Source organism: Hydractinia symbiolongicarpus, chromosome 9 (genome assembly GCF_029227915.1).
Source record: "Hydractinia symbiolongicarpus strain clone_291-10 chromosome 9, HSymV2.1, whole genome shotgun sequence".
NCBI classification, from domain to species: Eukaryota; Metazoa; Cnidaria; class Hydrozoa; order Anthoathecata; family Hydractiniidae; genus Hydractinia; species Hydractinia symbiolongicarpus.
Window position 1 is genome coordinate 13,422,790 of NC_079883.1, and position 26,390 is coordinate 13,449,179.

Sequence of the window (26,390 nt, forward strand, 5' to 3'; positions counted from 1 at the left end):
TCTGTTTTTTTTTATTTGCATCGGTTCGGTGATCGGTTCGTTTTGTTGTTTTTTCTTCTTGTAAAAAATACACGATTGTGTGGCGAGTAAAAAGTTAAAATTACGCCATCTACGTTCTTTTTCGAGTAAGTTTTGAATGTTTTGTCACGTGACGCGATTTTAAACCGTTGGCGGTAAAAGACTCAACAGAGCGGTTGTGGCTGTTTTGGTTGTTGCGTGTATGTTCTATGCCATAAACCAGATATTTTTTTTGTCGTGTGTTTGTTATTTTAAAACGCAAAATTTTTACATATTCTATGACTGTATGATGACTGAGCTGCTAGCCTAGCTGGATGTTTTTTTCTTCATTTTTGGTAAAATATCGAGTGTAGCTACCCTGCCTATTATTTTTATTCGGGAGAGGAGGGGCCATCTTAGATAGATGTGCATATTTTACATGTTAGCCTCACAAATCTATAATCTGTCTATAATTTCCAGCAGGGGCCATGGCTTTGATAGGGAGTCCTAGAGTATTTAATGCTCTTTTTAAGCTATGTAAACTTCATTAGGGTCAGCACTCTGCAAGACAACTCCCTGCAACAGTCCACAAAGAGCGCCATCTCCCTAGTTTTCCTCACATAGTTTGGGTTAACCCGGGGCTATGGTAATATTCAATTGCCCATATTGAATTGCTGCCAAGGGGAATTGAACCCTGGTCTCCTGCACAAAATTTTAACCACTAAATTACTAGATGGGGAATCCTTGACTATTTGCAAATTAGGCAATGAATGATAGTCTAATTAGTCTATGATAGGTCATTTAGACGATTAATATATATCTCCTAATTAGGCTACCAACCTGGTTTTTGCTGCCTATCAATGTTTCGTTGCATAGTCGCAGCAATTACCTACAAACCTACTTTTCAATGACCCCAATATATTTTTCTTTATTTTGCACTGTCTTAGCGTTAGGGACCTTGGTTCTTTCGCTGGATCACAAAAATGTCTGAACTAACAGCATTTTTTTGTCTACATGCACCTGCACAATCAAATCTGGCCAAAAAGCTGCTTTATGGAAATCCACCTTAAGTTTATTTTGAGTTACGAATGCATGTGCTGTGCTACAGCCCCTTTGTTCTCTGGCCACAGTTACGTCTGGAAGAGGGCTAAATTTTATGCAGGATATTTTCAACATGGAAGTGCATAGCCTAAAGAGTGTATCCAACTGACTGATAATTTTTAGTCTTGCATGATTAAATTACACAATTCATTCATTCATGGGAACAAATTATAAAGAATTTATTATAATTTTTTTTATGGTATGGATAATGTAGATTTATTTACGAAAATTACACAATACAATGCGTAAATTAAAATGACATAAGAATCAAATAAACTCTAAAAAATATGTTGCGACTAGATCTGGTTGTTAAGGTAATTGTGAGAGAAGATAATAAATCTCCTAAACAGAAGATGATCTCATATCTGTAGTCCATGAAAAATCTCCTAACTAATACCTTAAGTGGATAAAATTTGGCGAGTATTAATTTGGCAAATGACCACAATGGAATATTTGGTGGGGATTTAATTTTGCGAATGATAAGTTTCGAAAAAATTGGCGAAGATTATATTTAGCGAATACAAAAAATGTTTATTTGGCAGGGATAAATTTTTATGTTTTTAAATGTTTTATAACAAATAAGAATAAACGTATATATAAAAAAAAGATTTGTTAGAGAGTTAAAAAAAAATATAATTATACGTCTATCGCGGATCGAGAATACTGTCGCAATACGCGAAGCGGGATGTTAAACAACCTTTTTTTAGTACTGTATATTACAATAAAGAGTAGCGCCTTAAGCCTAAAAAAGCTACATTTATGGAAATACAGCCAACTACAGCAATTACATAAAATTAGTATGGAATTTTGATTGCTAGAATAGGAAAGTTTGATGGCATTTTACCTTAATCAAATCACCAATGCCACAAAAAATTTCACTATCTGACCTATTACAAATAATTTGCTTCCTGCCTTATTCAAACAAAAATGTTGTATCCAATTGAAATCTCAAACATTTGTTGTTTTTTTAATATCTAGTATATTACCTTTTGTTCTTGGCAAAACCTGTTATATTATTTTAAAATTGGTTAAATAATCCCGAAAAATTTATGTTTTTGTTTATGTTTAGACTGCAAATAAAGTATAATTTCTGGATAAATACATTTTAAATGGCAGAATTAATGCAAGCTGTAACGGTAAATTCTTTTGTGTTTTTAAATATAGTACCAATGTGTGGTGCTGCATAATCTTGAAAGAAATGTTCAATCCATAATTAAAGCCAAGACTCTAGTTAAAAAGGGTAGAAGCTAATGTCTTAATCTAAACCTGCCTTTAAAGTTTGTATAGATGAGTGGGGAGGTTTCAACTTATAAACCCAAAAAACACATGGAATTGCTTGATTCTAAGTCTCAAAATATTACATTTTGCTTAGAAAACAGGGATAATTTTATTGCTATTTTAAAAACCTTAAGTAGAATTGTGTCCGCAAAAAGTTTTTATAAACACAAAAAATTTGAAAACATACTGAAATGTCATAATGAATTAAATCTTTAGTTTAATTAAAGGTCATTAAGAAGGAATATAAAAAAGAATTGGCATATGAGACACTTGTTCATTTTTTTTTTTTTTTTTTAGTTATTTAGCTCTTCAGATGGATCGACTTACAATGCAATTACTGGTTTAGAAATATGTAAACACTGCGGGAAAAGGGTATATATATTTTTACATTTTTTAGAGTTTTAAATCAAGGCTTACTTTTTAAGTCATTCTTTCTTATCTTTTGTTTTTTAGACACTTGTTTGTCCTCATAAATTTCCAAAGGACTTGATCATAGAACTTCCAAGAGACAGCTCACACCTTAAAATTGTTCGAGTTGAGCCTGACATGCGAATTACGATGACGTAAGTTTATTTTGACATAAAAATTTTTGAAAAAGTTGCAAGACCTCAGTTAAGCAGTCTTTTAACAGAAATTTAAAAAATGAGAGTTTTTATATCTACATGAATACAAAGATTGTTTCATTCTCTGCCTCTTTTTGGATACTGGAATAAATATAAAAATTTTGCACGTCCACGCTAAGCCTATTTGATACTTAAAGGGGGTCTTAAAGCACATGTGGCAAATTTTCATACCTTCCTAAATACCACCTGTTTATGACAACACAAATTATATACATCCACGAGTTACATACACCATGCTTACAAAGGTTAAAATAGGGTATATATGATATTTTGCAGGACAGAGAATAGAGCTGACTTTATGCTTCTTTTTCAGTATTAAATATCTTCACAAATTAGCACAATTAGACTGTTCTATGGCATTTAACAGACTTTATAATAACTTTATAATAAAATTAAAATGATATGATTTCGCTAGCTCTGAACGCAATGCCAGGATGACAAAAGTAAATGACAACATAAAGTTCAGTGTGTTGGAATCGATCACTGCGCTGGAAGATATATGGCAAGAAATTGGAATAAAAGAGGAACAAAAAGAGCAGCGTAATAATACTGTTATTGAGCATGTTCAAGGTGAAATTCTTGCATATCCTTACAAAAGTGGTTTAGGTCACCCCACAGAGTATTATTGTATTAAAATTGGAAACATTGTCCATGTCCATGGGTTGATTGGTTGAAAATTGTATAATGACTGTTCAATCATTCATGTCAGTTGATTACACAAGACTGTACTTAGCTTTGGTTGAGAAAAGGGGATTAATTTATTATTTACTTTTTTTTCTTGGGATGGGATTTATTAATATCCTATAATATACAACGTATGTTGGATTGCATAGGGAAATCACTTTAATTATTAAGGATTTTATATCCCAGCCAGAAGGAGATTGAATTTTTTTGCTTGTGAGAAAGGTGAAGGGATGCTGCCTATCAGAAACGGCTCCACTCTGCTTTACCAAAAGAGTGGAAGACACTGTGGCTGAGACCACACAAAAATGTTAACTATATATGTTGTAATAGCTTTTTTTTCTCCTTTAGATTTACTAAAGGAAATGCTTGCAGAAGAGGATGAGTTAAAGCAAAAAATGTACTTGAAAACAGAAGAATATAAAAGAGAGTTATCTGAACTTTGCAATGATCTTGGGTTGCCTCTTAAACAGGTAAATAATATGTAGTTTACTATTGAAATATAACAAAGAATGGTATACGTAAATACGGTTGCAAAGATTTAATGTATATTCTGGAGATTTTGAGTTCAACAAGAAATTACCATTGACAATAGCTTCTCCTGGGGACGTGCTAAGAAAATCAATTCAAATTCTGCAAGATTACTGTGAGCTTATGTGCGATCCATTTAAAACTGGTAAATAGAACACAACATAAACAATCTGTGGTGAGGATGCCTTGTTTTTAGATACCGTCCAACTTATCATTACTGCAGCTGGAAGGAAAACTTCGTAATGATGTTGATACATTAAATAAGGTAGGAAACATAGATACTTGGGAAAAGGTGGCAACTTATCGTGTTTAGGTGGAAGATTTATCATTAATTAAATTTTCTCTGTTTAGGAAAAACACGATCGTTTGAAGTCTTTAAAAAGACTCAGAAATGATGAGCAAGAGTTGTGCGATCGCCTTGTCATGCCTCAACACGAATTCAATTTTGTTGGCTGCCCCACACTTGAGCAACTGAGAGAACTTGAGCAAAATGTCAAATTTCTGAAAGTAGAAAAGGTAAGGTTTAGTTAATGAATTTATGTTATGACTGGTTTGCATGGAAATAAGTAGATTTGGCAGTACTTCTATTGGAAAATAAATTAATCTCAGACTGAATACTATTAATCTGGAATAAAATATTTCCACTATAAGTACTGTTATGTATACAAAATTACTACATACTTTACTGGAATAAAGGGGTTAACTGTCATTGGTGAATGTTGCAGCCTTTCTAATTATTGTCAACAGAGCAGCAGGCAAATAACATATTACATTGACAATGACACAAACAAATAATAACTGACTAGTCGATAAGGCCTGTGGAGAAATCCACTTGGGCAGGAAGACAATGTAAAAATTGGTTATTTTAGACCTTTTGCTGATGTCAGCAGTGCATATACAAAATAAAAATTGGTGAAATTTAGTCATTTGTTGTCTGTAATGTGTAGAGGTTGAAACGCTGATCAAAATAATGTATAGTATCGTATGTTTTTGACAATCGCCTAAGGAGATATAAGGGTGTAAAAATTTTGGTGACATCAGCAAAGTCCCTATCAAAAGTTCCAAAAAAAATTTCTTCACAAATTCTTACACCCGTTGCATTCATCGTATAGATCTTGAAATGCTGATCAAGAGAATGTATAGGAACACGACCTTTTGACAAACGGTTGCAGAGAAATTGGGGTTTGTAGGTTTTGTGATGACGTCATCAACCCGTCCATTCCAAAACGGATTCGGGGTCCCAGGTTTGGGAAACTTACCCAAATTGGTCCCAGGTGGTCCCTAGTTACCCACGCAGTGAAAAATCATTGACGTCAGCACATCGTTTCCAAGTTATTTGGCCTCAAAATTTTAAGTGCACTGTAACGGCTTTATTAATTTAATATAGGATATTGACGTTAAAGTAGTGTTATTGACGTCGCACCATAACGTCAGAAAATTTAGCATTATAGACATGCATTTTTCGGTTACTTCAAAGAAAATTTCGGTAAGATCAAAGGAAAATGAACATATCCACTTTGCCTGTTACAGACACACAGAACTGGCGTATTGTTATATAGACTAGTCGATAAGGCCCGTGGAGAAATCCACTTAGGCAGATGGGCAATGGAAAAGTAGGTTGTTTTAGATGTTTTGCTGAAGTCAGCAGTGAAGATCCCAAAAAATTTAGAGAGATTTATTTTATTCTTTTATTGTAATGTGTAGAGGTTGAAACGCTGATTAAAATAATGTATAGGATGATATGTTTTCAAGGAACGCAAAAGCGTATATAAGAGTTTAAAAATTGTGCTGACGTCAGCAAAGGCCCCTGAAAACACAAAACATTTTTTTTAAAAATTTATATACCTGTTGCCTTCATTGTATAGATCTTGAATTTTATAGGCATGTTTTTTAGAATTTGTTAAAGAAAATTGTAAAGAATATAATCCACTTTGCAAAAGTCACAGACAGAACTGGCGTATTATTATATAGATGTTATTACTTTTTATTTGATTGTTTATAGGGAAGACGTTTGGAATTGTTCAAGAAATTACAAGCCTCAATTAAACAACTCTGGATGGAGTTAGATGTTGAACCAGTCATGGAAATGGAACAAAGTCTGTGCAGAGAAGATGCTGATGATACGTTTGTTTTATCCCACCAAAATCTTGAGGACATGACAAGTTTACAGAAAAAGGTAGTCTTTCTTCTTTTTAATAATTGCAGTTTGTTAACCGTTGAAATGCTAAATCAATGTTTGAATTTTATCTTTGTGTAGGTATACATATATACCAGGGTTGCCAACAGTTATAAAAACTTGTAGAATTTAGTTTTAATGTGTTAAATTCAGCGTCCTTATCTTAGTTAAATAAACATTTAAGTCAGGGAAATGAATAGTAAATCGGGGAGTATAAAAGCAACAACCCCATATAAAAAAATCTGAAATTTTAATTGGAACTTTCTTTTCACCAGCTGGAACAAGAGCATTCAGACTTGATTCAACAAATTGATGGACTTCGTGCAAGAGTAAAATCACTGTACGAGAGGCTGGATACTTGCAAGGAAGAACGTGAGAAATTCTTCAAGAAGACTGCCAGCAATACACCAAAAATTGCTAAAATGGTAAATAATTCAGGTTTAAGTATTTAAAATAATGCTGAATAAAACATCAGTTGTAATTTTACTGAGTGGTTATACTTCTGCGTAAAATCTCTGTAATAATATAAAAAAAATTAGACCTTCTAAATTTTAAATGAATTTGAACCAAAAATATTGATGAATTTCCTAGTTATTTTGTACTATATTTTAAAGTGTTAGTTGGAATGGTTATTGTACGTTTTTCTAGTGTTTTCAGATAAAATCGAAAACCTCCTAAATTCTTCCTACAATCCCCTAAAACTGTAACGCTTTAAATCTGTGGCAAGTATAAAATGTACAATAAAGCTTTTTATAAATAACAACTTATATGTTACAGAAGAGATAGTGAAATAGTCTAACTTTTTAACCAAAAAACTGAGAATAAATCAGTTTTTCAGGTCTGAAAACACAAATTGGATCTCCAAATATTGCTAACCCACCCCTATTTCAGACTTCAGAATGAAATCCATCCATTTCAAATACATTAACACCCTCTTTAACTATAAGTTTGGGCAATTTTCCACACACCCCTAAATTAAGATACCCAGAGTATGAAAATGTCAATATTTTTTTTTTGTTACTTTTTCTTTACACCAAGGAAAGTTGACCATCTTTTTTTCGTGGGCACTCGGGTTATTTTAGCGTGTTTGTTGTTTTATACCTCCAAAAAGCGCATTTTTCTACTATTTCCTATCATTTTCCATTTTCTTAACAGTAAATTTGCTAATATTTTTTATATAAATCGTTTCTTTGAAATCATGTTATTTTTCGTTGTTTATGGTATGCATTTTGGTTATATTAAAAGTTTTTTTCAAAGGCCTGTTTCAGCTCTTTTTTTTTTAAAACAATTTAAAACTATGACCTTTGATTTTTTTATTTCGATAAAAAGTAAATAGTCTGCTGTTTGCCTAATTTAAACCTTGCATTTCATGGGGTAGTATGGAATTCTGTAAGTTACTTTTTTATGCAACACGCTGGGATTTTATACCATACAGTACCTGGTTACATATACAGGCCAAAATATTCCACAAAATGTAACACATCTTTATCTCAGGATGTTTTGTTTGGAGTTCACAGTCTTCTTCATTTCTAACTTTTTATTTGTTTGTAGTTTATGAAAGAGGTTGAACGTTTGGAAGAACTGAAACGACAACACATGCAAAAATTTATTGAATCGATACGAAAGGAACTTGTGTCCCTTTGGGATAAATGTTATTTTGGTGATGATCAAAGACAACTTTTTATGCCTTTTTATTCTGGTAAGAAATAATGTCGGTGTTGTGCTTCAGCTTAGTCGAAACTCATAAAGTTTGTGTTTTCTTGAAAAATTTCTTTGTTTTTCAAAAAATATACAATGAATTACTGTAAGCAAAGAAAAGCAGCTTGTACAAAAAACTTTACAGGTTCGTGGATGTTGTTATGACATAGAGCTCAAGACTAAAATCGATATATGTTCGACAATAATTATTCTATTTAAAATGTTTTGCCTAAGCATCGGTTTTAGCGATCGAAATTTGATTTAGTTACTTTCAGAATAATCATCAAAATTTTGGCATGATGATGTCGCATCTGTTGTCATGGTGACTATTCACTTAACAGGTGGTGGGGGGAAAAATTGGACAAAAGTTTTTTCTACAAATAGTCTGTATTAGCATATCTAAAACATTTGCAACACTTTTTCATATTCCAAAACTTATCCTCCAACGTTTTAACTGTTTCTACGTTCGGAAATATATGAGTGTCTTCTTGGAGAGAAAAACGTCTACCAACTTTTTTATTTCGGTTTTTCTTCAATGTGTTACTGCACTTATAAACCAAATGAAAAAGCTTTTCCTGAATAGTCTCAACTACTAGGAGTTTAGTTACAAACGTTTTTATTTTAGATGTTTTCACAGAAGAAACTCTAGCAGAACATGAACATCAAGTTGCTACAGTGAAAAATTTTTATGAAGATAATAAAGAGATGTTTAAAATAGTTGAAAAGAGGGAATCATTGTGGAAGAAGAAATTAGAATTTGAGGTAAGACAACATATCCTGCCTCCATAACGATAATAATGCACATGTTCTGTTTGCTTGTGCATGTTTGTACTTCATCGGGTATCACATTTCACTAAGGCTGTGTAGTGTTTTGCATTGCATTCATTAATCAATTTGGTTTGGAATTTGATTTGCCAACTTTTTAAACTCTATAATATAAACCCAACATCATTTTATACCTTCGGTTCCCTTTAATCAAAATGTTTATTCAAGCATGTTAATCAATGTAATGTATCATCAAAAACATTATTTTTGCTTCAAAATGTGTTTTCAAATACCTTAGGGAAAATAATTTTAGGGAAATTAGCAAGTCCTAATATTCACGAGAATTCAATCTCGCAAAATGAAGAATTAGAATGCGTTCTTTTTCTTAAATTATGTTTTCAAGGGTTTTTATGTTATGTTAGAGATATAAAACAAGTTAAAGTTGAAAATTACGTTTCTGTCATAATGGGTGAATAAAAAGGAAAAAACCTTTTTAAGGTTAATACAATGACGACAATACATTTCATTGGTCTATCTAAAAATAAAATTGCAAAAAGTTTAAACCTTTACAACAGCAAATTACAACAATTTTTTAAAACTGTAATATCTGTCTTAAAGATTAATAAAAATCACAGAACCGCAAAGCAAAGAACCGTGATACTGTGATAAAAGCACAGAATTATAAGAAGGTGTAGTTGTTGGGAAAAACGTCCACCTGAGTCTATTTAAACCAAAAGATTTACTGCATAAAAATCAATTCGTCGATATTCTTTAAAATGTACTCGAGAAATTTCTCAATACAATTATCCAATCAGACAATAAGCTGAAGAAGTTACGAGAATTTTGTATGAGAGAGAAAATAACAGAAAAGCTCGAAATATCACTGAAGAGATACAAAGCACCTTGCAAAGTGATTATGCTGTACGTATTTCCATCCTTAAAACCATCAATCGAAAAACCCTTAAAACCGGCTGGCATGTACTCAACTGCATCAGTGTGATCATGCGTTGTCAATGGATAATACGAGAATTTTGCCAACACTACAAGATCAATAACACATTTATCAATACTTAAGGCTTTGATAAAACTGAAGTAGTCAAACCTGATCTGAATACAAAAAACTTAATATGAAAGCCGCATGCTCATTAAAAAGATTTATTGTAAATCAATTTTTAGAAATCCGAAAAATATTAACTTTTGCAAAATCGCGATAGTGACAAAAGCTCGCGAAATTCGCCAAAATTAACTCCAATACCAAGGTATATAATTTTTAGATTATCTAGAGTTTCTAGGTATCTAAATTCCTTCTTTTTAGTGATCTGCCTCAAAGAATCAGCAACTATTTCTTCTACTAATTTTTTCTACTAATTTTTTTCTATGTCAATTTCGTGATTACTTTTTGCTTAGCTATTCATTTTTGCAATGTATTGATTTATTTATTTTGCTTCATGTAGAATCGATCAACTGATTCGAATCGTTTGAATAATCGAGGTGGTGCATTACTGAAGGAAGAAAAAATCAGAAAAGCTGTGGAGAAGGAGTTGCCAAAAGTACGTATTGTTGTTATGCACGAATTGTTTAGGGTAGCCATGACTCTTTCAAACTTATGGAAATGAAAAGTACTCGTGGAGAAGAAACTGTTAGATTTTTATTGTTGTTTTTTATTGAAATTTCTGTTTTTATGAAACAAAATTACTCCTGGGAAAAAGTTGAACAACTTCATAAACAATACTGAATAATACTGAAATTCTTTGGAAACGTGTTAACAGGAAAGTTTTTCTGAAAATTATTACGCTGTTTCATTACATAGATCTGAAAAAGGGTGAAACGGAATGTTACAAATGTGTTAGTATGGCTTCAATTTGTCTGATTATTTGTTCTCTCTTAACCAGGTTGAGAATGAGATTCGCAAGAAGGTCATTGTCTGGGAGAAGGAGAACGAAACGTATTTCATGTTCAACGGGCATCGTTATATAGATTTTGTCGAATGTCAACGAAATGATTATGAACATGAACAACAAATGAAAAAAGATGAGAAGGTTAGAAATATTTTTAGTGAACTTCCTCTCTCTCCGACCTGAAAGTAAGGGGTCCTTATATCATGTGTATTTATCTCTTTAATGATAGCCGCCGTCTGTCTGTGTCCGCGAAAGGCGCGTTCTGTTACAGAAACGCGAAATGCGATATATAAAGGACGGACGATCCCGTGGAATTTTCCAAGGGTCAGCGACTAGTCTCTTTAATAATAGCCGTATTCCGTCTGTCTGTTTGGGCGCAAGAAAATAGTCGTGTTACGGAAACACGAATTATGCGAAATATAAAGGACGGGAGACCTGTCGACTTTTCCACGGACTATCGGCTAGTCTATATTATAATACCCGTATGTGTCTGTCTGTCACGCAGAATGGTACCGCATGTTGCGAGACTCACGCAATGCGTTATGAAAGAACGGGTATTCCCGTGGATTTTTTCACAGGCGACCGACTAGTTTTTAAAAGTTCGGGGAAGGACGTTTGTTTCGATAAATTTGGAGCCAGTGTTTTGTTGTTATAATTTTATTCTAATTTTTATTTACAAAGTTACTAATAAGCTTTGTGTCAAATTACTTTAAAATGGCCTCGAAGCTTATTGTTGCTTTTTTTCCATTTTCTAGCATCGAGCTAAGCAAGAAGAACTTAACCAGGAGTTAGCCTATGGATCAAAGGTTAACCCTAAGAGGTTGGTGACGTTTTCTTACTTTACTGAAAAGTTCATCTTATTTTGATAGTAATTTTTTGTTTTTATTTGTTAGGAAAATAGTTGGGACACCTGGCAAGCAGCCTAAAGTTGCTAGGGTATGGTTTTGTTTTGTTATTATTGTCGTTCTCTTTTCTTTCTGTATGTCATTCTGGGAAAAGATGTACCCTAACTCAGTAATTAAGGCATCTGGCCTTTGGTCTAAAGCCGTTTTCGTATTGGGAAAGTTGGAGGCAGAATATCTATCTTGTACAACACTAAAGGATTTGTTTAATCATTATTTTTTGTTGATTTTTATGACCTTTCGGCACTATAGGTAAAGGGGCGCCGTCTGCGTATAAATCTCTTATGATCACTGCAGCTTTTTATGCTTTAGTTAAACGGTACCCACACACCGAGTCGGTTTATTCACTCGTCTATCCTTCCATCTCCTCGACGTCCCAAAGGTATAGAGAATAGAACACCAGTGAATCAAACCGCTGCTAGAAAAGTTGCAGCTAAAAATGCGAAGAAAGGAAACAAGGTAGACTTTTTTAAGTTTCTATTGTCACACGTGTGGACAATAATAATACAAACACTGTTAAAAATAAGGAGGTTGAAAACACCGTTGTAAAAGTGTAAAGTCGTGAATTGAAAGTTAAAGCAGAAAGTTAAACATATTTATAACACGAGCCTCCCTCCAACTCCTCCTCTCAAGGCCCAGTTTCACTTGATTACAAGTAAAAATACACTGACAGGGTTCCCACTCCTCCTCAATTCTCCTTAATTTTTTTTCCAAATTTAGGTTTTCTCAAATCTTAAAAAGTTTTGACTTTTGATTATTTTTATATTTGTCTTTTTTTTATATTTATTTTGAATCACTACAACTTGTGGTTGCTGTGGCCTGCAAACATTACTTTTATTTGTCGTGTTTGTATTTTAAGCAAAATTTCTTAGTTAGTCTTTCGTGAGAAAATATTGTGATGCCAGTCCGTGTGTTGCATCATTTTTGCAAGTGCAAGTTTTTCTTCTCAAATCTCCTCAATTTTCTTAACAAAATGTTCTTAAATCTTCTCAAATTTTGTTTTGTAAAAGGGTTGAAACACTGCACAAAAGTAAAAGATATACTTTATCCTCACAAAGTTGGCGGTAAGATTTGACCAAACTGACTTTCAAACAATTTGCTAACAACTGCTGTGCTATGACATTTGCAGGTGCAGTCCGAAGCCCGACGAAGAAGTGTGAAGAGAAGATCAATGCGGTTAGCCAATGCGAAACGGGTACTCTCCGAAAAGAGCCAAAACCAAACAACGATGCCCGACCATCACTATCTGGACGATTCAAAGGTGCTAAGCGGCTCCACTTTGGTAAAACCTAATCCCAATCTGTCTTTGATCTCGTACAGCGATTTTACTGTAAGTTCACATACACCACGCATTTACGCTTTAAACATAACACGCTAAAACCTAACCCTAGCTAACCTAAGCTGCTAATTCGTGTAAACGTTAAAATGGTATCATTTCTTAACACGCTAAACCCTAGCTCGTGTAAACATTAAAGTCGTATAACTTCTTAACACGATAACACCAACCGTAGCTAAACCAAATCGGGTAAACGTTAGAGACGTATAATTTAGTTTAAAACCTCTGATTTAGTACGCAACATGGAATTAATATACCCCAAGTGAGCAAGTAAACTGTTAACATGATTCCTAATTCGTTGTTTACTATTTGTCGTATTTCTAGGTTGTATCTCTCCTTGTCTTCAGAGACGATTTCTGGTTGAAACATTTTATATGAAAAAACTTTTTATGACCAAGATTAATTGCGAAAATGAATAATTTCCAAAAACCGCAAAAGTTTCTTCCGAAATTTTTTTATTCCTTACGTATCGGTAACTTTACCACATGTGCCTAGGGTACACGCTCAATTTTGAAAAGAAACAAGTATAAGAGAACTAGGATTGCTTTGAAATTGTCATAATAGTGTATTAACGTATCAAAAACAAACACGTTTCTTATAAAAAAATCCTTATAAGCCATAAATTTAAATCTTGAACTAAAGTTTATCAAGGACAAGTTTCATGCGCACTATGTCAATTCGCGAAATTAAATTTTTCAATTTTTTCTTGGTAAAGTTTCTTTTGTTTTTGTGTTGAAAATAAATAAATAATGAAAATAAAGGCCAGTGTCTGTGATTATGAGCAAGTTCAATTAAAAGCTACCTTATCACACAGTAAATACGCTTGAGATAAATAAAAATTACGAAAAAATACTAGAATCATGAAAATAGTTCTTCACAAAATGCTTAAAAATGGTTCATTCGCGAAAAAAAAAAATTTGCAAAATATCTCTTACATGACTGATTCGCGAAAAATGTATTTTTTGGACCTCGCTAAAATTATTCAACTTAAGGTATATATTTTCTGATTCTAAACCTTTAGTTTAAATACGCGAAAAACGCCCCTATTCATGCGTCTCTATTATATTCTATACGCGCTAACGAAATGTTGTGTTTGTTGATTCTTAATATTCTGTAACAGTTTCTACTTCTATAGTATGATTTGTTTAAACTCGTTACTAACCTTTTTTCAGAACGCGGTCGCTGAAAGTCCGTACAGTCGAAGCAGTTTCCTATGTAACCCTGGTAAAGATCGCACACCGAACATGTTCAGTTTCACCAACATCTCATCGCACAACAGCAGCAGCAGTAGTAGCAGGTCAAATAGAACAGCTAACCGAACAATGACTGATCGCGCGCCAAAACATTTTAAAATGTAAACATGAATAGTTCAAGCTAACGAGGGGATTGTTATTTCTTTATCGGTCTTTATTTTTTCTTGTTTTATATATATTTGTATATTTAAAATTATTTTATTAACTGTCTATATAATTTTGATTGTAGCAAAATTTATTCACGCATAATTTTAACGTTTGCATTGACGAAAAGCTTTTTCGCTCGGAGTCAAGTTCAAATCTCCTGGATGACGTTTAATTTTCCGGGTGCATACAAGTTTTACTTTTTTTGTTTGTTTTTATCGGTATGTATTTTTAGCGTGGTTTTGAACCGAGCTTTTTACTTTTTTTTGTCCCTGGGTACAAGATTGTTAAAGAACATTTGTCTATATTTACCTAGGAGTATTGTCTAGTATCCTTTTCCGTTATATAAACATTTTTAAAATATATTACTTAAAGAACGAATGTTTTTAACTCTGTCTCTCGTGAGGTGAAATGTAAAACTGATAGGCAGACCTCTTGAAAGAAATTTTAGGGGCATCTGACTCTCCTTTTTCAGAAGATCTTATGTTAAGTTAAGAACCATCCTACCTTCGTCCCAAGGGTTTTTTGCCTTCTTGATGAGAAAAGAAGGCAAAAAACTGGGGACAAGGGTGAGGAACATCCAAATGAAATTTTACAAACGATAATTTTTTTACTGGATGAGTGCACTTCATTAACATAGTACGATAAAAGCAACGACCATGTTATTGTATTAAATAGGTTTTAACGCCGAATTAATTTACGTATCGGATAGCTTCTGGGCCGGTTTTAAAGTGAGACGAGCACAAGCCCCAAGGCGATTCTGGATACACCCGAACAGATGCTTGGTGGAAGTCTATTTTACACGTGACCAACCTCGTCCCCAGGGCCTTGTGGCCCCTGAGCCGCTAACGAGTGTTAACCAACAATTTCGCTGCTTTCAGCAAGGTAAAATGTCCTGGGAACGAGGTTGACACGTGACCTTTGGTATGTGTGAACACTCGTGGACCGAAGTGCTTTGGCATGGACCGATTTTTTTTACACCATACCGGATCGACCCGAATAGCTATCCGGTATGGTGGAAACATAGTCTTAGACAAAGGATTTCTCATCATTAAATCCTTGTCAGGAAGAGAATTGTCCAGGAATACGATAATTATTATAACCTCGATTTTTTGTATATTTGTTGCACTTGTAGAGTAAACACCCAACCTGAAAATCAGCAAATTATAAAAAGACTGTTTTCTAAAAAAAGTCGGGCAATTTTGACGAAAGAAAATCAGGATAAAATCAACAAAAAATTCTCTCGATTTTCACTGTAACTGCGAGGGTTTTCGACGTACTATAACCGAGCTTGTCAGATTTTTTTATATTAGAACTGAACCCTGGGGCTAAGAGTTCTGGAGAACAGACATAAAAAAACACTGTCAGACACCCTAAATAAGAAGATTGGTAATCAATGACTCCCAAGAATGCCAAGAATTGCGCGAATAGAGTTTGTACGATGTGTGTCTTATAGGAGGTTCGAATTTTTTTAATGTTTTTCTTTTACCGCTCTCGAAAATGAGGTTCAAATTCTTATATTTTTTCCAAATCAACCTTATTTCCAGAGCCTGTTAACTTAATTGTGTTTCCCTTCTATGTAAACTTTATAGTTTCAGACACAGCTGCTTGTGACGACTTAACGGTCTGGGTACGAAGTTAAAATACGTCACAAGTAAAACACGTAATACTCGTTTCAAATGACGATCATTTACGTTCAATCAGAAGCTAAATGAAAACACTGTTTTCATTCAGTTAATGTTCTGTTACAGATTATAAAAAATTTAACGAATCCAACTTTGTTTGTTTAAATATTCAAATCACAGTTATGCAATTGTAGATTGTAAATCCTTCAAGGATGGTTTCCTTCGCTTCATCAATTATCACCTATTAAAGCTTGACAAATTCTGGATGAAAAATAAAATGTGGGGATTATGTTATATTCCTTAGAAATGCGATTGCATGTTTTCATAAAATACAAACCATTGTTGTGGAATCTCGAAGTTGGTGTAAAACAGGGTGAGAACATCAGAATCTCAACAAATGAAGTAATGAATTGGCAAGCTCATATCACCTTACTTCCGCTAAAGAATTACAAATTCAAAACAACCTATAAAACCACCTCCACTCCCATCTTCAATCAAACATTTTTGATCAAAAACATCGCTCGGCAAGTTTTACAACAGTTAACCGTTCGGTTCCGTGTATATGGACGACCGGGTCGCACGGGCCGTAAAATGTTACTAGGAGAGACTGTGGTTGATCTTTCTCATATTATGCAGAAGAAGGATTACGTTATATCGGATTGGAGAGTGTTGAAAACCAGAAATTGGGACAATAAAACAGAGACGATGGTATGACATCTGGGTGGAGAAAATTCCCCGGAGAGGATCCTCCTGGGAGACTTTTTTACTATGTTCGTTTGCTACCTCAAAGGCATTAAAGAAAGCAGGTGTTTTAAAAAATACCAATCGTTGTTTACATATTTAGAAGAATGTGTACCCGTTAGCATGCCACGCCTATTTTAGAAGATACCACTTTTTTAATCTCTTTTCGACGCGATGAAACATCTGGCCATTTAGTTTAAAATAGAGCAGCAATTTTCTCGCTTTTACCACAAGAAGGGAGTGGGAACGAGGTGTGTAATTGTGACATTGTGATTTAGGTGTTTGTTGTAATGTTTTAATTTGTATCTTTTTTTTATTTGATTTTTTTTGCAGATATATATTTTACAGATATATTTTTTTTCGAAATTGAACTAATATCCAAATATATTCATGCAGTCATATTTTCTGCCTTACTGTTGTTAAACATCGTTGTACAAATTCTATGCACAATTTAAAAAAAATAATTTTTTCTTGTAATTTTCTTTACTGAAACAAAGGCAGCTTTTTCATCAATGTTCAAATAGACAAAAGCGTTAAATGGTCAATACTACTTTAGCGAATGCGTAAGTCTGGTAGATAGCATTCATAATCTGCCAGTCACATTGTCTAACAACACAGCGAGGTAATTTGCTACCCTCAAAACTCGAGGGAGGTGATCATGCTGACTGAAAAAATTAAGAAAAATTACTGTGTTACATACAAATATATATATATATAAATTTAATCAAGCTAGCTTTTAATATCTTTGTTAAACAAGTAACATATTAAGCAGGCGATACATGATTTTGAAACCTTTGACCAATACAGGATTTATTTTGTTGAAATCGAATTGAGACAAAAAAAAAAGTAAACACACAATAAATTTACGGTTTTGATAAATCGACAGTCCATTTCGTGAGATTTCGAAAGATCAAGGCTTTTGTAAGAAATCTTTGTAAGAAAGATTTTAAAGCAAATTAGGCACTCAATGAGAACTGATAATTAGTCAGTAACAGAATAGTTAGCTGTTTTCAATGGCGCGGTAGCTTCGTGGTTATAACTCTGGCATTTTGTGCGGGAGAACGAGATTCGATTCCCCTTTGCGCAAATTAGGGAGAAGGCACCATGTGTGGGCTGTTGGATGTTGCAGGGAGTTGTCTGGTAGAACACGGACCCTAATTGGTAGCTTAAAATGAGCATTAAATACTCTAGGACTCCCCATAATGGACAGGGTATATTCCTCGATATTTGTGAGGCTAGCCATGTAAAATATACAGATCACCTATTTATCTATGCAGAATAATTATATACACAGTGCGTACAGTATAATTAGCCGCTTATACAGCTACTTATACGATAGATATTTTTTTTACTTAAATTCTCACACTTTTTTTCGATATCGATCTCCCCATAGCCATCTATATTTATATAGATCCACATAAAGTCGTGCTTCAATTAGGCTGTTCAGTCACGTGACTTTTTGCCGTGTTCGGAAATTCAGCTTAAAACAAGCTCGCACACGGCAACGCGTATTTTGTTATTGCGCGTGATGGCACTTATTTTAAATCGTCGAATTCGGCACCTATTTCGCTTAAGACAGATGGTGTATGGGCAGATAGTGATTGTTAAGTACCTTAAATTTGTTTTTTTGAATGAGACTTGTTTAAACGACCAACAGTGTATTCAGATTTCGACGAGGGAAATGTAAACTTGGCGCAAACAGAGGAAAGTGCATGACGTATCAGGTAGTCTCACTTGAAATTAGTTTATATTAAAAATATACTTTCAATTTCTATTCTTATTCCTAACTTTCCTGCATGACAAATCTGGAGAAAAAGCATTTTTTGTTTATATCGAACCCCCGTCTTAAAGTTCTATGTGACTTGCTGCAGTGCAACAACGAATTTCGACTTTTTATTTATTTTATTTTATTATATAATTTATAGTCTTGGAATGATGGCTATTAATCATGGCTATGTGCTAGATATTCCAGTTAACATTAGACACAGCTACTAAACTAAAGCACCAAAGCTAGCTAGCTACCTAGCTATATATATATTAGCCGAAGTAGTGGACCAGAAGATGGAGTGTGTGTGTTGTGTTTAATTATTCCATACCACTGTGTGGTTAATAGATAAAGGTATATTTTGCTTACTACTAGTGTGATTTGGTTTTTAAACACTTAAAGTATTAGGCTTGGAAATTTGTTGATTCCAGATACCAATTTGTTACCCACTCAGTTCTTGCAAACTGTTTACTGTTTACCATTATTCTTTTTTACAAAAACGCCTCTCTTCCAACTTTCCAGGCCTAAAGTTAGCTAAGAGTCAGAGTAGGTTACTTTATAGCTAGCTTATACTGTTTTAAAAAGCAAGATTTAGATAATAATTGAAGAGATAATGATTATATAATGTTATTTTTGTAAATATTCCATTGTTTAGTATGTATAGCTATATCATAATTGCTGACGTAAACTAGAAAGGCAGATAATACACAGTCTAGGTAGGAATGGTATTTTAAAAATAATATGCATTGGTTAAAAGTTTTGCAGCTTATGTTAGACAATAAAATTATTAGTGCAGTTTCGCTTGATATATTTTCAGCTTTAAAAATGAGTATTAAAAATAAACAAGTTTATGATCTTTTTTCTTCATTGAATGAAAAAAGCATTAAAGAAGTAAGTGATGGATTTGTTTTACTTGGTGTTGAAATAACATGTCCAGAAAAAGCGTTATATACAAAAGTTAAAAGACTAGTAGAGAAAGTAAATGGTCTGAAAAAAAGGAAAGCTAATTCTGCTATAGAAACTTTGTTGGAAGCTGAGTTTAGTGTTCCAGTGCAAATTACCCCACATCAGCGATCTATTGATGCGGCTAGTTCTAGAAATGAAGTTTTGTTTAAAGAGAAAATGAAACAATTAAAGGAGGAAAACAAAAGTTTAAAAAGAAAGTGCGAAAATTTTCAAGAATTAGAAATTCAATACAACACACAAGTCAAAGAGGTTAAGAAACTTAGTAACGAGTTATTTGTAGCAATGAAGGATGAAAATAAGTTGACAGCAGAATATCGTCGTATAAAGAACAATTATCTTGAAGTAGAGGAAAAACTTAGAAATGTGGAATTGAAATTTAAAGATAATAGCAAAGCGAGGGCAGATAAATTGAGAAATTTATCAAAGAAAATTAAAAACAGAGATGATAAAATTAATAAAATGGAATCAGAAATAGCTGAATTGATATCTGGTACTGAGAATAAAAGTGATGAGTTGGATGACATGAAAGTAAACTTGAACAGACTCAATGATAAATTAGAAAACAGTGAAACTATAGTTGATGATCTGCGGAATGAGAAAGCAAAACTGAAAAGAAAGACGCACAGTTTGTTGTTAAAAATTGAAAACCAGAAAAAATTGATTGACCACAAAGAAGTGAATGATATGAAGTGTTTAAAAAGTGATTATGACAAACTCTGTACAAACATGAAGCAACTTACTGAAGAAAATCGTGATTTGCAAATGCTCGTTTCGTTATTAAACGACAATGAAATTGTAACATTTGAAGGTGGTCGTTATTCAGACGAAATAAGAGAAGTTGTTATGGAATTACTTTCCTTGAATGTCAGCATGGGAAAGGTAAATGATGTGATCAAGGTTGTACTTGAAAAACTTGCAAAAAAAAGGGTTGACAGGTTGCCTTCACAAGGTTTAAAAAGTCATTTAATGCAAGAAGCATTAATTTTAGCACAATTACAGGTTGCAGAAGCAATGATTGATAATGACAAGGAGGCGTTTGGTAATTGTTTACATGGAGATGGTACATCAAAATACCATAAACATTATCAAAATTTTCAGATTACAACATCGAAAGGAAAAACTTTAACATTTGGATTATCAGAAGTTGCAGGTGGCGATGCGGCAATAGTAATGAAAAATTTTACTGACACAATTGATGACATGTGTGACATTCTGAAAGAATGTGACAAGGATGCAAATTTTTCCCGGCTTGTCACATCAATCAAATCTACAATGTCGGATCTTGGCCCTATTAATCCTTTATTTAACTCACAACTGAAATCTTTAAGGGAAAAATTATTACCAAATGTTGTAGAAAACTGGAATTATTTAAGCGAAACACAAAAAACGGACATGACCGATATGGGAAATTTCTTTTGCAAATTACATCTTCTGGCAAATTTTGCCTCAGAGGCAGATAAAGTTCTGCATTCATTTGAGAGAATGGTCCTCTGTGATGACTATGAAACAGTATTTGCCTTCAATAGTGCAAAAGAATCTTCTGCTTCTAGATTAGTGCGTACAGCTTGTAAAGCTTTTCATGTGCGTGGAAGTGACGAATGTGGAGTAGCATCGTATTTTAACTCGTTTTTAGCTGGTCGCAATCAGAAATCTTACTTTGTACCATTTATTGGAAATCGTTTTAACATATTGTTTTATAACGCTGCTGCATTATATTACCATCGTGATGCAGTCGTATCTTTTCTTTCATCATGGCCTGATCCTAATAATTTACTGAAAGCTGTAAATGAAGACGTATCAAATAAGTTGTTTCTTAGTGAAGTCAGAGCACTTGGCATTATTGATAAATTATTGACTGGTCCATTGTGGCGATTAATAGAGTCTTGTGAAAGTATCCTCGAAATAAATCCATACCTGTTACAACTTAAAGTCAAACTATCTGCACTCTGCAACAATTGTTCATCACTTCTATCTGGCAGTCATATTTTCCAAGAGGATGGTATTATTGTACACAACAAAGATGAATTATTTATCAAGCTATTTGAGGATACAGGTGATGATGAATTGGATATTCTAACACAGCAAGCCCTTGAAATTATTTGCCATGCAATTCTCATCATCTTAGAGCGTCAATGTAAGGATCAACTGCCTGGAGGAAAGTACTGGAGCCCCAGTCAGATAATAAAGGAGACGTCATCAATTGTACCAGTAACCAATAAGGCTTCTGAAAGTGACTTTGCAATTTTGGATTTGTTAGTGAAAACGAAGCCAAGTGCCAATGTTGAAACATTGCAGGCTTTAACCATGTGGTCGCGTAACAAAACACTTGATTGGTTTGAACAGAAGTCTTATGATGAGAAAAAAAGTATGATGGAATCAGCCAGACATAATGTGGAAAAAATGAAGGCGAAGTATAAATCAAGGAGAAAAGAACTGTTGGAGGAGAGGAAAAGGAAATTGCTTGCTAAACAAGATATGAAAAAGAAAGCTGAAGAGAAAATAGCATTGAAGAAAGTGGAAGCTTTTAACAAATTGCTTGAGCTAAATGTCCAGGCTTGGATATCTGTTGATGAACTGAAAAAAAACATCATGGATATATCATCACAAAAACGTGCAGAAGTTTTGCTAGCGCAAATGAATTTTTACAGGCATGTTATGCCTTTCAAATGCAATTCCAAATTGTTTAACAAAACAAAACAGAGTGGAAACAAAAGAGTTGATTTGTCTTGGGAAGAGCTTCTTGAAAACTTTGTTAAAATCATGCATGTAACATTTTCATCATCTGCAGAAAAGGTAACAAAGGATAACCTGAAGTCGAAGGAAGATAGAGATGAAGTAGTTGCAACCCAAAAAAAGGAACTGATGGAAAAGATCAAGAAAGAAAGGATGAAAAAACTGTCTGAACAACAAAAAAGCAACAAACTCCCTTCCTTCATCAAAGACCCTGATTGTTTAGTTGGTTTACACATACGGCATCATTTAAAGGAAGAAGATGAAGAGGATGCATATTGGTGTAAAGGGGAAATTCTAAGTGTAGCAAAACGACATTCCAATCCTAAACGCACGTTGTTTAATGTAGTATATGAGTCAGAACCTGAGACAGTTTGGAGTTTTCCAATAATTTTAGATTTTGAGAAGGGAGACGTTATTATGTTATCTTAGAATATAGTTAGTTATAGTATAGTTATATATTTGAGGGAAGAAATTTTTGTGGTAATGTATTTCGTTCAAACCGTGGAACTTTTTTATGGCAAAAACTTCTTCCTTTGAGGATCATTGTTTTGTCAACTTGTGACATGTGGTATATATTGTTCTATTAAAACATTTAGCACTTATGGTAGCTTAATATTTTGCGTTCTTTTTTTTATTTAGGTGCTAAAAGGTGCAGTTGTTCCATTTTCATCTGGTCTGCATATTTATACTCTGTCAAATATTTTGCAAGCTTTAAGAGTGTTTGTCAAAGTTTTATAGTTACCAACTTAGTGTTTTACAGTGGTTCCTGTGGACTTTCTTTTTACATTTCCTTAAATTTGAAATATCTTTTCAGCTATTACGTTATTTTCTCTGGCTGGTCTGCAAAAATATAAATTTCGTACATTTCTATGAAGTCTCTCAATGTTAAGATTACAGTTTATAAACATTTTTGCCGGTTATTGTATAATTGTTTTGCTTTTATACATTGATTTTATGTTATTTTTGAGCTACAGCATCATTTTTACTATCTGGTCTGCAAATTACACTCTTGTCAAATATTTTGTACTCTTCAAGAGTGTTTGTAAAATTTTTGAATAGTTACTAATTTGTGGTGTTTTATTATGTTCCTGTGAATTTTTTTCGCATTTTCATCAATTTGGAAAGATTTTTTCAACTATGACGTCATTTTTTCTATCTGGTCTGCAAATTACACTCTTGTCAGATATTTGTACTCCTTAAGAGTGTTTGTATAATTTTTGAATAGTTACTAATTTGTGGTGTTTTATTATGTTCCTGTGAACTTTTTTGCATTTTCATCAATTTGGAAAGATTTTTTCAACTATGACGTCATTTTTTCTATCTGGTCTGCAAATTTACACCCTTGTCCGAAATTTCGTACACTCTAATGAACTTTGTTTAACGTTAAGATTACAGTTTATAAAATTGTTTACTGGTTGTTGTATACTTTCTTGCGCTTTTAGAGCAATTTGTAGTAATATTTGAGCTATGACGTCATCATTACGTCATTTCTAAAAATAAACCATCAAAAATTAATATATTTTTTCTTTTACAAATATACTATCTACTGTAAAAATTTTAAGTTCTTACCATGTCTCAATCTGGAGTTATTGATTTTTAAAGATAGAAATTGTGAAAAAAAACCTATACATGACCCCCGTCTTTGTGCCGTGTTTTGTTGCGAAATTGGCCGAAAAACGCAACAAAAAAGGGCTATACTATCTATCATAAAAATAACAATAACTAGAGAATGGCTTGGAGTTAGGAGTTGCGCGACCCCTCGTTGAAACCGTATAGAAATGTAGAAAACGTTGCATACGGCTAGAAGGTCGAGCGGCGCATAGAAAAATTTGACCTGAACAGCCTACTTCAATTAAAACCAAAAAAAGGAACAAGAAACGATTGTGCAAAAAAGATATAATTTTACTGTAGCCAGCAGTATGTTGTATTGTTAAACAACAAGAAGCCCTGGTGGCTCTAAGAATTTCCGCTCGCTACTAAAGTATTTGATGACAACCTGCTAATTCGTTGTGTTATCGTGTCAAACATTCGAAGAGGTTTGACACGATAACACAACGTAACATTATATCTTGCAACAAACGCAAACAAAACGAAACGTGTCATAATAAACTCACATTTTTAAAAAAAGTTGCTAACAAAAAATACAGCCTATCATTCGTGGTTGAAGTCTTGCGATTGAAACGTTTATGGTCTTAAACGGCATTTAGTTGCCAAAAAATCAAGATTTTGATGTCACCATCATGTTGAGCATACTTTTTTTATTAACTGTGCCAATTTTTGTCGAAAATAAGGTAGTTTTAATATTTGGACAAATTTTGGCCTAAAATAACATTTAGGTGGCAAAAATCAAACTTTTGTATCACCATCATTTTCAGCATACTTTATTTCTTAACTTGTGCCAAACATAATCGAAAATGAAGTGGTTTTAATCTTTGAACCAATTTTAGCCTAAAATGACATTTAGCTGGCAAAAAATCAAAATTTTGATGTCATCATCATGTTAGGCATACTTTTTTTGTTAACTGTGCCAAATTTTGTCGAAAACAAATATCATTTTTGGCCTGAAACGTCATTTAGATGACTTCCCGGTACTTGGGGAGTTTGGGTACGAAGTTTAAATCTGTGACGTTAGTTAGTCAGTTAGCAGTTGGAAACCAATACTATCCTCCGCCCAGAGGAACGTGAAATCCCAGGGTCGATTTTTCCTCAAAAAATGCTCCAAAAGAAAAAAAACGACGGTTTTAAAGAATTTCCTACGCCTTCGGGCGCGGAAATTTAACAACACTATTCTGATTTCATAACTTCACGATTATAAAAAGGGGTATGTCCAACCAAAAGGAGACCTAAGTCAGCACCAAATATTAAGATAGCTAGCTAGCCAGCACACTTTTCTCACTTATATATAAAATAATTCTTTTCTGATAAAATACACGAATTTAAAGAATATATAGTGTTTAGCTCCCCAGCTACATCAATAAAGCTACTACGACCAACTACAAAATGTTAGCACTTTTAGTCATGACTGTACAAAGAATGTTCTGGCCACACCAAGAGTACACAAACTCTGTTGAGATTGGTCATTAAATTGACAAAGATTAAAATGAAGCATTTTCATTGGCTTTTGAGAAAGGAGAAATTTTCCGAGGTTTTAGCCTGGACACAAACTTAGGAGCGCCCAACCTAGCTGCGCTGTTTCTATCTATCTATCTGTCTATCTATCTCCTCAGACGATATCAAAGATTCTGTTTTTGCCGGAAGAAATCAAAAAGCCTATGTAATTACTTGTGGCGACGGAGGTGTTTGGAGTTAGCTGTCGTGACTCCATATATTTTGACCAGGATTGCGGTCCTAAAAATCTAATTGAAAATGCATTTTTCGTGTTCCCTTGTATTGAATTTGTTTTTAAATAAATAAATAAATTTAGTTATAACCTTTATTTACTAAAAAACAAGATGCGTTGCATCAAGAAGGATGCAAAATCCTCAGCAAAAACTTCTGCGACCAGTTAAAAATTATTACCACACCTCTTTTACAGTGTGAAAAAGTTTGACAGCGGCTTTTGAACAGCTGTTGGGAAGGCACCTCTCTCGCGCGCATATATCCTCTTAAAACTTCCCCATCCCTTTATTTTATCTTCTTTAGCCCACCTTTGAGTTGGCCTTATAAAATTTTGTACAGGCGAAAAATATTCTTGTTAGTGTCATCACGACGCTGTAGGAAGATCTAAGCGCGCTTCTTTACCAATCCTTACAGATACGATAAACACTGGGAACAAAATGTTAACCAATGACAATTTGAGCAACTCTAAACATAAATATCTCCACAACTTAACTGCTTCTTGGTCTGTATTTTTGTGTCTTTTATGTGATCGAAGGTTGTTAGGGATCCTTTGAAAAAGATTTGCATTATTGCGACCTTGATCCCAGACCATTTAGCATTTTCTATTTCCACCTTGCCTAAAAATGCTAAGGGTCCTGGGATTAAAGTTGTCTTTTTTTAATTTAAAAATACAGCACGAACGTGTTGACAATTGCCCACCCTCAACATGATTACCAGGATCTTTTTTTCTTTTTATTTCGGAACAAAAACGAGGCCCTGGAAACAAGTTTGCTTTACATAATTATCTATTTATAACGGGTAGACCACGGCTTAAAATAACTTTCTGTTGCCCTGGTGC

General features: G+C 33.6%; 1 protein-coding gene and 1 long non-coding RNA gene across 4 annotated transcripts; both read left to right on the plus strand.

The window, feature by feature from the left end:
• Positions 1 to 150: 150 nt before the first annotated feature.
• On the plus strand, positions 151 to 14,764 carry LOC130657299 (protein regulator of cytokinesis 1-like). Of its 3 annotated transcripts, none has more exons than XM_057460280.1 (19): positions 151 to 218; positions 2,168 to 2,234; positions 2,674 to 2,748; positions 2,830 to 2,939; positions 3,415 to 3,569; positions 4,032 to 4,153; positions 4,408 to 4,476; positions 4,563 to 4,727; positions 6,214 to 6,387; positions 6,663 to 6,812; positions 7,939 to 8,086; positions 8,711 to 8,847; positions 10,305 to 10,400; positions 10,743 to 10,889; positions 11,504 to 11,568; positions 11,642 to 11,684; positions 11,963 to 12,109; positions 12,780 to 12,911; positions 14,159 to 14,764. In XM_057460280.1, exons 2-19 carry the CDS (start codon positions 2,208 to 2,210, stop codon positions 14,342 to 14,344), a joined length of 2,148 nt encoding a protein of 715 aa, XP_057316263.1. In that variant the 5' UTR covers positions 151 to 218; positions 2,168 to 2,207; the 3' UTR covers positions 14,345 to 14,764. The 3 variants fall into 3 exon arrangements, with proteins under 3 accessions (XP_057316263.1, XP_057316262.1, XP_057316261.1); XM_057460279.1 differs by having other exon boundaries at positions 154 to 218; positions 12,780 to 12,932; XM_057460278.1 differs by having other exon boundaries at positions 155 to 218; positions 12,780 to 12,980.
• A 3,438-nt stretch (positions 14,765 to 18,202) lies between these two features.
• Positions 18,203 to 23,728, plus strand: LOC130657314 (uncharacterized). The gene is made up of 3 exons (XR_008985106.1): positions 18,203 to 18,473; positions 18,675 to 18,868; positions 22,853 to 23,728. It is a non-coding gene; the product is annotated as an uncharacterized LOC130657314 (long non-coding RNA).
• Positions 23,729 to 26,390: the final 2,662 nt, after the last annotated feature.

Coding starts and splice junctions, on each gene's coding strand:
- LOC130657299 (XM_057460278.1), top strand. CDS start 2,208: ATGGCAGAATTAATGCAAGCTGTAACG. Junction 4,154..4,407: donor TTGGGTTGCCTCTTAAACAG/GTAAATAATATG, acceptor CCTTGTTTTTAG/ATACCGTCCAACTTATCATT. Junction 4,728..6,213: donor AATTTCTGAAAGTAGAAAAG/GTAAGGTTTAGT, acceptor GATTGTTTATAG/GGAAGACGTTTGGAATTGTT.